The 13,486-nt window shown below is 45.8% G+C and overlaps 1 protein-coding gene across 1 annotated transcript in view; it reads right to left on the bottom strand.

Moving 5' to 3' along the window:
• LOC119386342 (arylsulfatase B-like) overlaps positions 1-5,523 on the bottom strand; it is a 29,938-nt gene extending 24,415 nt beyond the window's left edge. The window contains exons 1-3 of the mRNA XM_049414316.1: positions 5,485-5,523; positions 3,772-3,931; positions 1,164-1,276 (exon numbers count right to left, since the gene is read on the bottom strand). Coding sequence (XP_049270273.1) covers positions 1,164-1,276; positions 3,772-3,931; positions 5,485-5,523 — 312 coding nt within the window. The remainder of the gene's footprint in view (positions 1-1,163; positions 1,277-3,771; positions 3,932-5,484) is intronic.
• Between the last annotated feature and the right edge of the window lie 7,963 nt (positions 5,524-13,486).

The following is a 13,486-nucleotide window of genomic DNA, read 5'->3' as shown; positions in this document are numbered from 1 at the left end:
CGCTAAACGCCATGGTTTGGGTACCCTACTCTAAACTGCCTATTGCCTCCAGTGTTCTCGCTCTCATAACTCTTTACTAAGGTTACTTGATTATGATCAGAAGCGACGTTGCACAGAAAAGCATTCATCGCGTTAACAATTTTCCTTTGATACCACCATCTTAGGTTTCTAATGCATATTAGCGTCCTCTTACAGATATATCAACTATATAGACTTGTTATGCGCCATAGGAAAATGCAAGTGTTTAGGAACAGCTTATTCTAACATAAACCGCTAGGAACGTTGACACTCATCTGAGACTCATCTGATGTCAGAGTTACGTACAACCAAGACTCGAAGTAAAAGGAAACATACAGCACAAACGTCCTTGACTGTGTCCATTTCTGTAACATTAACCAACAATGAATCCCTGGCATCTATCTCAACTTTCTGGCATTCGAGGCTCGTTATATGTTGTCGAGTGGTTATGTAACATGTTAAATTTCTTTACTTGAGTTTTGTGCACTCGTCTGTAGAACAACTTTAACTTCGATAATTCCGAGTACTTCTATCACTTAGGCACCTGCATACATTTACCTTCTCTGGTTTTCTAATCCGAGGTTGCGCGGGGCATTGTGTTAATGCTTTGGAATAGTATTCAGTGTTTTGCGACTAATCATGTGATAACATTTTTGTTTGCCAAACAACGAGGAGTACTTAGCAAATGTTAACTAAAGATGGCAAGGTCTTCTATTACTTCACGTCAATAAAGAAACATGATCGTTAACAATGCCCTTCCCAAGGCTATGATACTTACATATGTTGTTTTTACAAACGTCGCCGCATTGGACGGTACTTCGAAATTCAAAGAGCATTGGTTTACGGCAAGACTGCTCACCTAAAGCAGTCGTTCAACGAGATTGATCCAAAATACCAGTGCTTTTGTCTTCGTATGCACTTTGTGCACACTTCCGCAGTGAATTACGAGTAAAAATTAATGGTCATGGTACAGTATTTCACACCATTTACAGCAAGATGTGCAACTTTATTTCTCTTATTGTAGTCGTCATGGTTAGAATCTAAGAGCTAAATGTGCGGTATGAGCTCTTAAGTTTGCGAAATGGGTTTCACCCTGAAGTCAAGCCTGCGCCTTCCTCTTAACCCGCTAAGTGGTCTTCGCTTACCTTTCCGATCATGTGTGTTTGGTAACCGAGGTCCTTCAAGTATTGAGGCATCAGTCTGACGTGTAGTGGCAGACCCCACGGCTCGCCTATGAGTATGACTGAAGTCTCCATGCCTGCGGATCAAATACCGAACTTACCGGACGATCTAGGTCATCATTGCAAGCATATTTTTTAACGTCATTTCGCACGTGGGAGACCTAAGGCCCGGTCGTCGCAAGCTCTGCAGGACTATCAATAAAGCTGTTACCAACCAATTTCGCAGCTAAACAGATGTGTTGCCCGATGAACGAAGTAATACTACGCGCAGTTTTCGCGAACATTCTCCCAGCTTGTACACCGTATATTCACAAATGCCAACCTCCGGGATGCAGAATACAGGTTTAATTCATTTGGACTCACAGAGTAAGTGTGCACAACACGAGGCGTCAATTATATTACGTTGGGTTCTGACCGTCTGGAGTACTTGTTCTGTACATTAATGCGGTGGTTGCGACGTTCAATTCAAGACGAGTCAGTGTTCTTGCTTACGTCGGAAATAAACAGACAATTAAATAAATAACCTGTCGCAAGTTGTTTGTTCGTCCACATTTCCTTCCATTTACATGTGCATTTCTATTATCCAATTAAATGAGGACACGTAGTTTACTCTGGAGTCCCTAATCATAAAACAGTTTCTAAAGTCAGCTTGCGCTTGTGCTCAACAGGTCGTATGTACGCTTCTTTGTCACTAGAGAGCTTTAGTTACTATTTCGGAGAAGCTTCGCGGACGCAGTAGAACCCTTTGAGGGTGGCAGTGCACAATGCGCAATAGCACAACCCGGCCGTCTAGCATCCGCAGATTATTATTTTTTTTCGGGCAACTACGCCTGCGGTCGTCGTGGGCTGTGGGTGACGTTTCTCGTGCGTTATTTCGCACCTGAGGGAGTAAATTTTCAAGATCGCTGCGAATTAATGCATACGCGCGAGTTCCAGCTGCAGCAGCGTAATCAGGTTTCTCGATCTGTCTAAGACAGAGATCGGAGAGAGAGGAGGAGCTTTGATCGAAGCACCACGTGGACCAGCCCGCGCTGCGTGGCCAGAGCAGCATCCTATCCTCACCTCTTATGCGTACGGCTGAACCGCACACTGCTGTTTCACGGGCGCGGCCTGTCGCACCGCCGTGCTACGTTTGTGTTTGCGGGACGCCCTTTTGAGGACGACGGACCTTCGTGTACACCATTGACTATTGTATAGTGCCACCGTCACATACCCGACAACGCATTTATTGATAATTTCCTTATTTACTTCCCTCCTCCCTCTCTCATCTTTCTACTCCCCTTTGCCATTCCCCAACCGGTCATGTGTCTGGTTAACCTACCTGCCTTCCTCCTTTTTTTTAACACGAAAGTGTTTTATGCCGGGGGTCCACCAAGACTTCAGTGACGTATTTCCGTCACGGAAATGACGTCGAAAACTTTACACGATCAGATGACAGAGAAAAAAAAGTTCTGTCAGCGGGCATCGAGCCCACGATCGCTCGGGTCCGCAACAACAGATGCCGGCACGCTATCCACTGCGCCCGGTCACAGACTCTACAGGCTTTACAAACGCGCCTTTTATATCTACCACTCTCCGGTCGGCGAGGTGGTGTTGCCCTCTGGGAGCGGTAAAGTAATTCGTCATTAGGGTGGCATCCGTGAATAGCACCTGCAACGCGTTACACGTCCGTCCCATTCGGCACGTTTTCAATAGAAGTTCAATTTTGTCCAATGCCTTAACACAACCGCGAGGTGGCGACCTTACCCCAAGCGTCGTAAAAGCGTCGGCTTCGCTCATACCATCCACGCTAATCCAAACCAAAAATAGCTCTGCGAAGCGCGCCGCCTCATTTGGCTGTAACACCGCGTTCCCCGCTCACGCGCTCGCCCCGAGAAAAATCTCGGCCGGGCTCCATAGCCGGGCTACCGGAGCGGCACGACGCGCTTTGTGTTTCCCTTTAGTCCGGCCATGGGTGTTCAATCACATTTTGACATGCGCGAGATGGCGACCAAGCTCTGCGTCCCAATATGCGATGCTCTTTCTGGCTAGCAACACATCGTTCTATGATTACGCTTTCCCGTTTAACTACTACAGCTAACCACAAGGGTTTGTTTAATCATTTAACATGGACGTAGTTGTCGGGATGGAGATGTACCACCAATCATCAAAGTGGGCGCATCCACGTTAAACGGTGCTATAGCTGCCAGACATCAATACACATTGTGCAAAATCTCGCATATCAATGTATAGTAAACATTCAGTTACTTCTGTAAGGGCATGCTTTACTTTCGTGTTATTCCGATTCCTACGATGGAGGGATCAACTATCTTTTTTTCCTTCCTTCGTATTGAAGCTCCCTATTGACACGCTTACCTGTTTACGTTATCAATTTACTTTCGTGTTGCTGATAAACTAGAAACAGACGAGAGTACAGCCTTGAATCCGGGACGATGCTTCACTATCATTCACACTCTGTCTCTTTTTTTTGTACCGGAATAAAAATAAAGAAAACGCTTTGCAACAGATTACGTGATCAAAGCGAGATGCAACGAGTCTGTCCAGTGGGCGTTCATGCACATCTTTTGCGTACCGGTGTGGATAGGGTAGAGGCCCGACATCAGAGCGGCTCTGGACGGAGTGCACACAGGCTGCACGTAGTAGTTGTTCAAGATGATACCGTCTGCGGCCAAGACGTCCATGTTTGGAGTCGGGATTTGTGGCGATCCGTGGAAGCTCACGTCGTCCCAACCCTGCAGGTAAGCGAAGGCTCGCGATTACACACTGATTCTGTCCAAGCTAGTATAATTTAAACAATGAGAAGCGGAGCGTACGCGCGCGCCATGTTGAATCATTCTATACGTATAGCTGAGTTATAGCGTTAAGGGAGCACTGACACGAATTTTAAATATTTTCAGATTGTTGCTCTATATAAAAACACTGGGGTCGAGAACCCTAAAAACAGTATTGCGGTGGCTGGGGTTGCATCGAATATACTTTTAATACCGCTACCTTAAAAAAAAAAATACACGCTTTCGGTTTCTATGTCGAGGGGGCAGCTTCTCAGTGACGAGTCACCGAAGTGTGACATCACGGGGAGTCAGCAACTCGCGAAGTACTAGCGGCAGCTGTGTCATCTACTCGTGGAGCACGCAAACAACGATGAGTGAATTGTCGTCCAGTGACTCTGACCGTGATTTCTGCGATTTAGGCTGCCTGCAGGACGCAGAGTTCTCAACTGTGTTGACTTGTCGGCATAATGCCCATTGCGGTAGGGCTGGCTTGCAGATGCTCAGCGAGGAAAAATTAAAAATCAAAGTAAAATATTTCATACGTGTTGTGTGACTCCGGTGTGTGAGGAGCTTTAACACTGCGTACCAAGGAAACGAAAAATGTCCGTTTTTCGATGTCTCAAAGTCGTGTCAGAACTCCCTTAACCGCGTAGCGTCATTCTTCGAAGGCAAATGGCGCAGTACGCGCACTGTGGTACTTACAACAACAACAAAAAACATACTTTAACGCCAGTGATGCATATTAGCGCAAACGAAGAAACAAAGGCTCGAGAAAGAAATAGTAAGAAGCAGAAAGGTCAGTCCCGAGTCTTCACTTCTTTGTTTGCGCTAATATAAATCCATTTGACGTGAACCGACTCGTCCAGCAACAAGTCTTACTCAGAGACGTTAACATAACAGCAGATCAGGCTGAGCACTTCGAGTGCTTATCCACGGCCGCTACGTAGCGGCCGTGGCTTATCGATTGAGCTCACGAATAGTTGGTTTTCTTCTATTGCTCATCCTACGCGCTCAAAGCATTAAAAACACGAGACGCACGTAATGTCGGAGAACTCTCCGTAGGGTATATATAGATAGAATTTTGTAAAACGATAGACCTGGAGATGTTACCTGATTCATCGCCTGTCTTGCACCAAGTTTGCTGAATTATAAGTTTAAACAGAAACTCGCACACTAGAGGATCGGCAAAGTGCACGAGGACGTTGCCTGGACCGCCACACCAGCACCAATGAACACATAGATAGAAAACTGTATGGCAACGTCAACTTTTTTTCAGTAATATAGTTATTATTAAGATATAAAGGTATAAAGAAAGGTCGAATACGTCTGTTGAATGCATTTCTTGAGGTCTTACGTTGATCTTCAGAGAGGCTCTTACCTCGCTATGTGCTTTGTACTTCGACTAGATTGCAGCTATTCGTTCTGTACACATTAAGATTAAAACTGAAATATCCCTTCGTGCTTTTAGGACTGACAAGCACAGGTAGAAAATACATATACATACGTATACGAACCAGATCGTCAGCAAGAATGAATATAATGTTCGGTGGCATTTTAGACGCTTTGATAGCCATGGCAGCAAAACAATGGTAAGCACAGATGATGCGACAGTTGGTACCTGTAGGAAGTAAAAAAAAATAAAGCGAGATGTAGCACTGATAATTTTTCAAGAAATGTTTTTTTTGCAAGGCTTGCATGCATTTGAGCAACACCTGTGGGACTGGCTGACAGAATGCTTACTTGGCAGTGTGCGTTTGTTTTCCTTTTACTATAATATTTGCCATCAAAATATCCCCGATTCACGTGATTTCAAGTAATACTGCTTAACCAGTACTGCTCTGGTTAAGCGTGAAATGCGCATGAAAGAACATATAGGTGAACCAGTCACTTGGTTTTGAGAAAGCTGGCTTTCTGAGGGTATACGTTTCGTTCGAGGGGTCGTGCGTCCGCTGAGCTGTTGCGGACGCCCAGCTAAAACTGTCTATTAAAGAGTGTTATTTCCGGGGCCCCAAAGCAGCTTGCGTACGCGAGCCCTTGCGTTCCTTTGTATTCTCCTTGGGTGCGGCTGGGAGTACAAAGGAACAAAAGAGCGTGCGTGCGCAAGTCGCTTGGGGTCCCCGGCTCTAAAATACTGCGTACGTTGCGTCCGCAACGGCGTTGCTTGCGTAAAAACGCCGCTTTTCGCATAGTGCGCATGAGCAGAAGTTCTGCGCACTATGCACCATGCACTGCGCACTAGGCGTGCGTGCAACTCCGCGGACGCATGCCATCAGACATTTCCAAAGAAAGCCGTCTTCCGCTGAGCTGCTGCGGACGCCCAACCAAAGCTGTTTACTGAATCTCACTAATAGCGATGCGTGGGATACTTTTACATATAGTTAGACTTGTAGCGCAATAACCATACGAACCTCTGATGTCATGTCTGCTATAAGCCGACAAGAACTTCACCGATGTAACGCTCTGGATGTCCAGTCACGCACTGATGCTTACTCGGTTAAGTAATGACAATATAAGCCCTTGCCGATATTGAAGTATGTACCCCAAAATGCGCGCTGGCGACAGATGCGCGGAAATGTGTCGTCCGATGTGCACGGCCGCGCGTAGAAAAGTGGGCAGTGCGTGCACTCGTGCCGGCGACATCGTGACCCAATGCGATGGCGTAATCAATGAGGTCATCACGTATCTTTCTGGGATTTGGCCCCTATTTGGGATGTGCGAAGTTTTGTGGGTATCGTATTGTCTCGATTCTTGTTCTTTTGTTGTGTTCATTTACGTCGAATGCGGCCGCATGACTTGATATTACGTTCTCTGTTCAGCTGTTACGTAACCGAGCGTCCCTCAGGCCTCAATTCCTACATTTAAATTTGGAAAGGAAAGAAGGAACGAAGTATAACTGTTACACGCGTAGCGGGGCAATATGGAACATAGTTGTTTACCTTGGAATATTACTGCATGGCGCAAGAAGCCTCCTAATGAAATAGGAGGAACGAGGGGGGGGGGGAGGAGGGTACCACCCTGGCATCGATGGCTGGTATTAGAAACGAGCGACTTCCCAAACTTTACGGGTGATTTACACACATTGTTGTGACAGTTATGTAACTATCCCAATTTGTTGGGGTAGCAGTCTCGCGAAACGATATTTTAGGGATTGCCTTACGCTGGGCGCGTTTGCTGCATGCGGAAACATTCATGCTAACGCTAGTGCGTTGCGTGCCTTACGAAATTCAGATATACACAAGCAAGAACTCTAGGAAGATGTCTTTCGTTAGCGCAGTCGTCGTGGCCCTACCGTAAAGAGACACTAAAGAGAAACAATGAATCTGTTTAGATCTATAAATTCTGCTCTGAGAACTCTAATGTCGTTAATTTCGCCATCATAGGTTCTATTAATAGAGGAGAAAATCAAGTTCAAAGTTTCATTTTTAAATTTCGCGCCGAAATCTCCCCACGTGACGTCACGGGATTTCAAAGTGTATTTATCGTATTTTGGAGCCATTGGCTCAACAAATTTACCCCAAACTTGGTATGTTAAGTCTATGGCCCCCTCAGAGGACAATGTACTTCATTTTTACCGATTAGGAACTACGTAGTCCTTAGTAGGCGCCGTCAAAACATTTGACGTCACGGCGAATGGTGCGGAAACTTCAAGGTGGCGTCGCCACCCACATTTTGTTTTTGCGCGTTTTCTCCTCGCAGCAAGCGTGGTGTTTTTGGTATCGTGAAAGAATACTTTAATGTGAGAAAAATCGATTAGCTCTTTAGTGTCTCTTTAAGGAATGGAAGTTTGCATAGGCGACTCTACAACTACGCCAACTGGTTCAATATTTCATTCCGTGCACTTGTGCTTGGGCCAAGAAATCAGGTTATGCGCTTGACTGAAAATTTAAGAAGGTATAACCAGCAAATGAATGAAATTTCAATATCATACGAGTGTATTTGAGCTTAAGATTGTGTTTTTGTGTTTCGGAGGGGCACTTTCCGTTGTAGCTCAAACGACAGAGCATCGGACGCGTAACTCGAAGGTCGTGGGTTCGGATTCCACCGACGGAAAGGATGATATTCGTCCACTTTAATTTCTTTCAATTTAAGTGAGAATCATTACAATACAGCTAAGAAACCACAAATAGGGCCCCCTATGCTTTCCTTGGCTTAATTGTCTGTCGGTCTCATTAGTTATAAGAAGTTTATATATTCTATGATTCAAATAGATGGGATGAATTAAAAGGTAACTTTATGGACCCGTACTGGCAGAACAACCGGATCAGTGTGTGAGATGCTTCCAAAGGGGGTTATTTCTTCAAATCTGTTTTACAAATTTTTACGTGCTCGGGGTGTCGTCCGCACTCCGCAGCTGATTTTAGCAATGAAATACTTTCCCACGAAATGACGATACTATGATGCTTTTGTGAGTGATTAGAGTGGTATTACCTGAGCCATGAGGCTATACACAAGCAGTATTTCACTGCCAAATAAAGCAGTACGATTGCTAGGAGGCGTTCACGTTCTTTTGCCCTGTTCAAAGACGATATATTTTTCAGCTCAGGTGCGTAGTGACACAAGATTAGCAGACGGCTTGCTTTGAGATTTTTTTTTTCAGCAATAGCTTTCATGACTGCTGCGAAGTGATCCTGATATCGAGAGAGAGAGAGAGAGAGAGAAAGAAAAGATAAACGTTAGTACTAATGTTTTTCCGCTCTAAAGTAGAAGTACTACTGACGGCGTTCATATATGCAAAGACGTGGCTCAGCTTTTACGAGCTTTGATCCGTTATCAAGTGGTGCGAACTAGTGTAGTCAGATGTATCAGAAGATGCTAACATGATACTATTATCTTGAAAAGTTCGCCTAGAGCAACAAACTGCCGGTAACGAAGCAAAAACGAAAAAGACGAAGCGTCCTTTTTACTTCTAAAAGTATTCACCTTTGTGCTTGCTTTTCTTCGGCAGTACGCATCCCTAAGCGCGCAGAGTATCCTCCAGGATATCGTATTCCACCAAAGCATATAAATCATCTTCTATAGCAACTAATAGCGTGTTTAGTGATGGTTGATGTTTCGGCTCTAGAAGTGAAGTTTGTAATTTGTCGGATGCAAAAATTGTGCTATGATTCTCTGGACAGACTATAGGAATTACCTTTGCTCGTGTTCAGTGATAGCTCAAAGTGTGGCGCGAGTTTGGCGGCAACATTTTACGTGCTGGCGCTTGAAACGAGAAAGTCGCCATACATCTGAAAACATCTGCAGTGTCAGAATTATTTGACGTTCAACACGCTGCAATATTTGCGGTCATAAACACACGTAGTCACTGCTGAGTCGCTACAAACACTCACATGGTTACGCATTTGTCTTCGCGGTAGCGTGCAAAGCCTGTCACATCATGTAACCCTGCAGGCTTATCTGTCCAACTATCCCTAAAAGCTGGTGCCTATAGTCTAACTTAGATATTCGGACTGCACTATTCAAGGCTATAGTTTGCCAATGCTGCATGTTATTGTAAACGACTGAAGTGCTTATGTATGGAAAATATAGCGCTTGTATGTGTATAAATGCTGTGGGCGTCAAAGCTACCACGAAGTGCTGACAGTAGAACCATAGAAGGGCTTGCCTGTATATGTAAAAAAGACCTATGAAAAAAATGCGTTAGTTTGGAACCACAATAACCATGCTCAAACACACATTTATGACAGAATTTTTTTTTCGCAGTTTACTAAATTACGATAAAGTTCTACGTTGGATTTGCGCAACAAGGAACGAAAGGAGTGGACGGAGGGGCACGGAATTCTGTTGTTTCCTTGAAACAACTGCTTGATTCAAGCGCTTCGATTACTTTTACTTTCATTCAACTAAGCCTTTCCCATCGGACGCCCCCCTCCCCCTCCCTTTCCTCTGTCCGCGAACACCGTCCCACGAGAACGCCGTAATACGTCCAAGTTCACGGTACTTCAATAACATCGACCAAATAAGGTACATGATCTACTCACTTCATTATGTCTGGGGTCTCCTTTCCACCGGCGTACGCTGCCCATTTGTGCGCTGTCGCTTCTCGTCATTGTGATTTGTTGCTTCGTACGGGCAGATTCGTTAAACGCGAGACCATTGCTCTCTCGCCATTCATTCCGTTGTTCTGTGCGGATCGCGCGCACTGCGTAATCCACGGGCGTGTCTGCGAACACCTGTAGATCTCATCAGCGTCCCGTCTGTCTCTTTCCATGAAATAAAGCAGAGTAGTAACTTCGTCGTGCCGCTAGAGAGATAACATTTTGCTTGATGTCGTTTTTATTTCCGGCCCTATTAGCCGCACACGCGCTCCCACGCTCGTACACGAAGCGAACAAACAAGGTAAGCATGGAGGAAACTGCTTGATTGTGTTTAGTTAAAACGAAAAGAATATATAGAAAGGTAATAAAAATGGGCGAATAAAAAAAAAAAAAACGCCAGGCTTGCGCTGAAACCGCAGCACAGTCACAGCGAAAGCTGGAAGAGCGGCGTTTCTAAAGCACCGTTGTAAGCTCTCTTGGGGCTACTAATACTCCTGTCACACAGGGCAACTTAAGGGCACTTTGAGGTAGTGCACTTCGCCTCTAGTGCCATTTGCACGCTGTCAAACAGGAACCCTTAGTGACACTCGCTGCAAAGTACACTTGCCGGCAAGTGCGTTCGCCAAACTCACTTCGCTGCGACGGAGTGTCTAGCCTCGGTAGCAGTGGCTTGCAAATAAATACGCTAATGCAAAACGCGGCGATCATGGTATTTTCAAACCATCGTTCTCGTCATTAGGAATACTGCCATGTATTCAAACAAATCATACTACAACAAAAAACCTCGCTACTCTCGCCCTCGGGCAGTTTGCGGTCACGTCCGCTAGGGGGATGCGGGAGCTGGCGGGAGCACATGTCGTGCAATGGCCGCGTCCGTCGCGTTGTTTACTTCCTTGCACATGTGTAGGTCAGTCATTCTTGAGTCATTTGCGATGGCGTGTGCCACGTGTGCCACTTCCACGAAGACAACGTGGTCCGACGCAGAGACGCGAGCGCTCATACGCCTCTGGGAGGAGCAAATGAGTGCTGCCAAAACACGCTCCAAACGCCCGTCACCACTACGCGTCCCTTCTGCCATGCCTTCTGCACCGGAGTCCGCCATTTTTGTTTTCGATTCGTCTTTGATATGACATGTCTCGGCTCGCGATGACCAGTGATGTTATGCGGTTGCAATATTTACTTCATTTGCGCGTAAAGTTTATTGTAAATTATGTTCATGCCTCTAATACGCTATTAAACAGCCAGCATTGCCAAAAATAACAAATATATGTTCCGCTATTAAACCACCAATTGCCACTGCCATCATTTCCAAAGCACACTTCTCTTTCTCGTGTAGCAGCGCGCCACCAAAGTGACACTCTGTGAGCGTAAGTGCACTCGCTCAAAATGACACTAATTTTGCCAGTGTGACCGAGGTATAAAATACAAGTACACTAGCAAGGTACCCACTACGCCATAAATCACAATTTTTGGGAAGTTGGGAAGCACCTACTAAGCCATTATCCGTCATACTGCGGAGAAGCGAGGCACCAGCTACACGTCTGTAAGCATTATGTGCACTTTGTTGACGCGACGACTGATGACGATGAAGAATTATGGCTCAACCCTTTGTAATGGGTTGGAAGTTTTAAACGGCCCACCAGTTATGTAATTTGCATTAGGTGACGCCCGGTCGCTATGTCCCTCTCCCGCCATGCTGTATAACATACGCTGACGTGGGAGAGAGAGGTGGGGGGGGGGGGGGGGCGAAGAACTTTACTGAGACCCCGATGAAATGGATCATGCGCCTATGGACTTCCTTGGCAATTAACACAAGTGCACTTGCGAGGAACCCACTATGCTATAAATCACTGTAATTTTTGAGAAGTAGGAAAGCAGGCATTATGCTATTTTTCGTCATTCAACGGAGAGCCGTGGTACCTGCTAAACGCATATAAGGCATTATGCGCACTTTGTTGATGTTGTGCCTGATGACGATGAAGAATTATGGCGGAGCCCTTTGTAATGGGTTGGAAGCATTCAACAACCTTCTCGTTGCGCAGTTCGCATTGTGTGACGCCTGATTACAGAATTCGCGTTGTGCGACGCTTGGTGTTTATTTTACTCTTCTACCACGCTATATTGCATATGTTAATGTGGTTCCTTTCTGACATGAAGCCTGTATAGGACCTTTTTGCAAAGCAGTTTCAAGCACCGGCATGGCTCAGAGGTTGAATACTGGGCTCCCACGAAGAGGGCCGAGGTTCGAACCTCGTTCCATCCTGAAATTTTTTTCTTATTTCGTTTTTTTTTCTTGTTTCAAGCGATAGTGGTTACGGACACCGGCGGCGGCGGCGGCGGCGGACAACTACGGCGCCAAAAACGGCCGGTGAAATGATCTCATAACAGCTTTCGCTGTAAAACTGAATGCGGTTGCGATAGAAACCCGCGTCTCCGCACCATTACGCGTGTGATACTCCTTACTCAAGCGAGAGCCTTAGATGCCTTATCAAACGCGAAAAGTGACCGTCAGCGGCGTGAACTCGAGTGATGGAATCTGTGACTTCATCATGACGTTACTATGACGTCATCACATGAGATCGTCGCTCAGTCAAAGGCGGGCTGATCACGGAGGCACTGCAAAACCACGTGAGGTGCCGAGTGCTTGCAATTCCTCCGATCACGGAGGCTGTTCAAAACCATGTTTTCGAGCGGGATTAATACAATCGATTGCCAAGTAAAAGAAGATTGCTTTTGACTTCCAGACATATCAGGCGAAATCAGAGGAGACCGTGAGGCTTTTTTTTTCCTTATCCTTATGAGCTCATGGTGGTACCGAGGTATACCGACCGATGTGTGGTAAAGCGCGGTCGTTCTAAGAGACCAAATCCGTAGGTGATAGTGGACACCGGTAGCCAAGGAAGTGCCCTCGCATTTGTAAAAGGGCGTCAAAACAAAAATAATCTAGGTAAGACCTTCACACACTTTGGACATGATAAAGGGCATGGAGCCCTGCGTTGCTTGCCATTTCTGGCATTTTTGGCATCTTTGTACGTAGTATGGAAGCCAAGCTCCGTCACCTGGATTCAAGACCACTGACAGAAAAGATCTTGGGACCTTGGCCTACGGGCTCGCATATGCGCAAGGCCACGAAAGCCCTCTTGTGCTTCTTGAAGACCACCGGACTTCACGAGCGCCTGTGAACTAACAACGCGAGTTCGTGTTGTGTGGTGTCAAGCTAACTGTTCATCCATCTCTTTCTTACTCTTCTTCTTTCTCCTATACCCTTTCCTTTCTATTATTCCCCCTCCCCCCCCCCCAAGTGTAGGGTAGCCAACCGAGCCAAAGCTTGGTTAACCTTCCTGCCTTTCTTCTTCTTATCTCTCTCTCTCTCTCGCTGGCATTTTTGTAAAGAATTTGTTTCGGAGTATCTATTTATTTATTTATTTACTTCGATACATTCAATGCCCAAAGGCGTTATAGAAGGGAGTGACGATTGAAA

This window comes from Rhipicephalus sanguineus, chromosome 3 (genome assembly GCF_013339695.2).
Source record: "Rhipicephalus sanguineus isolate Rsan-2018 chromosome 3, BIME_Rsan_1.4, whole genome shotgun sequence".
NCBI classification, from domain to species: Eukaryota; Metazoa; Arthropoda; class Arachnida; order Ixodida; family Ixodidae; genus Rhipicephalus; species Rhipicephalus sanguineus.
Note: the sequence above shows the minus strand (reverse complement) of the source record. Positions and strands in the feature narration are given on the sequence as shown.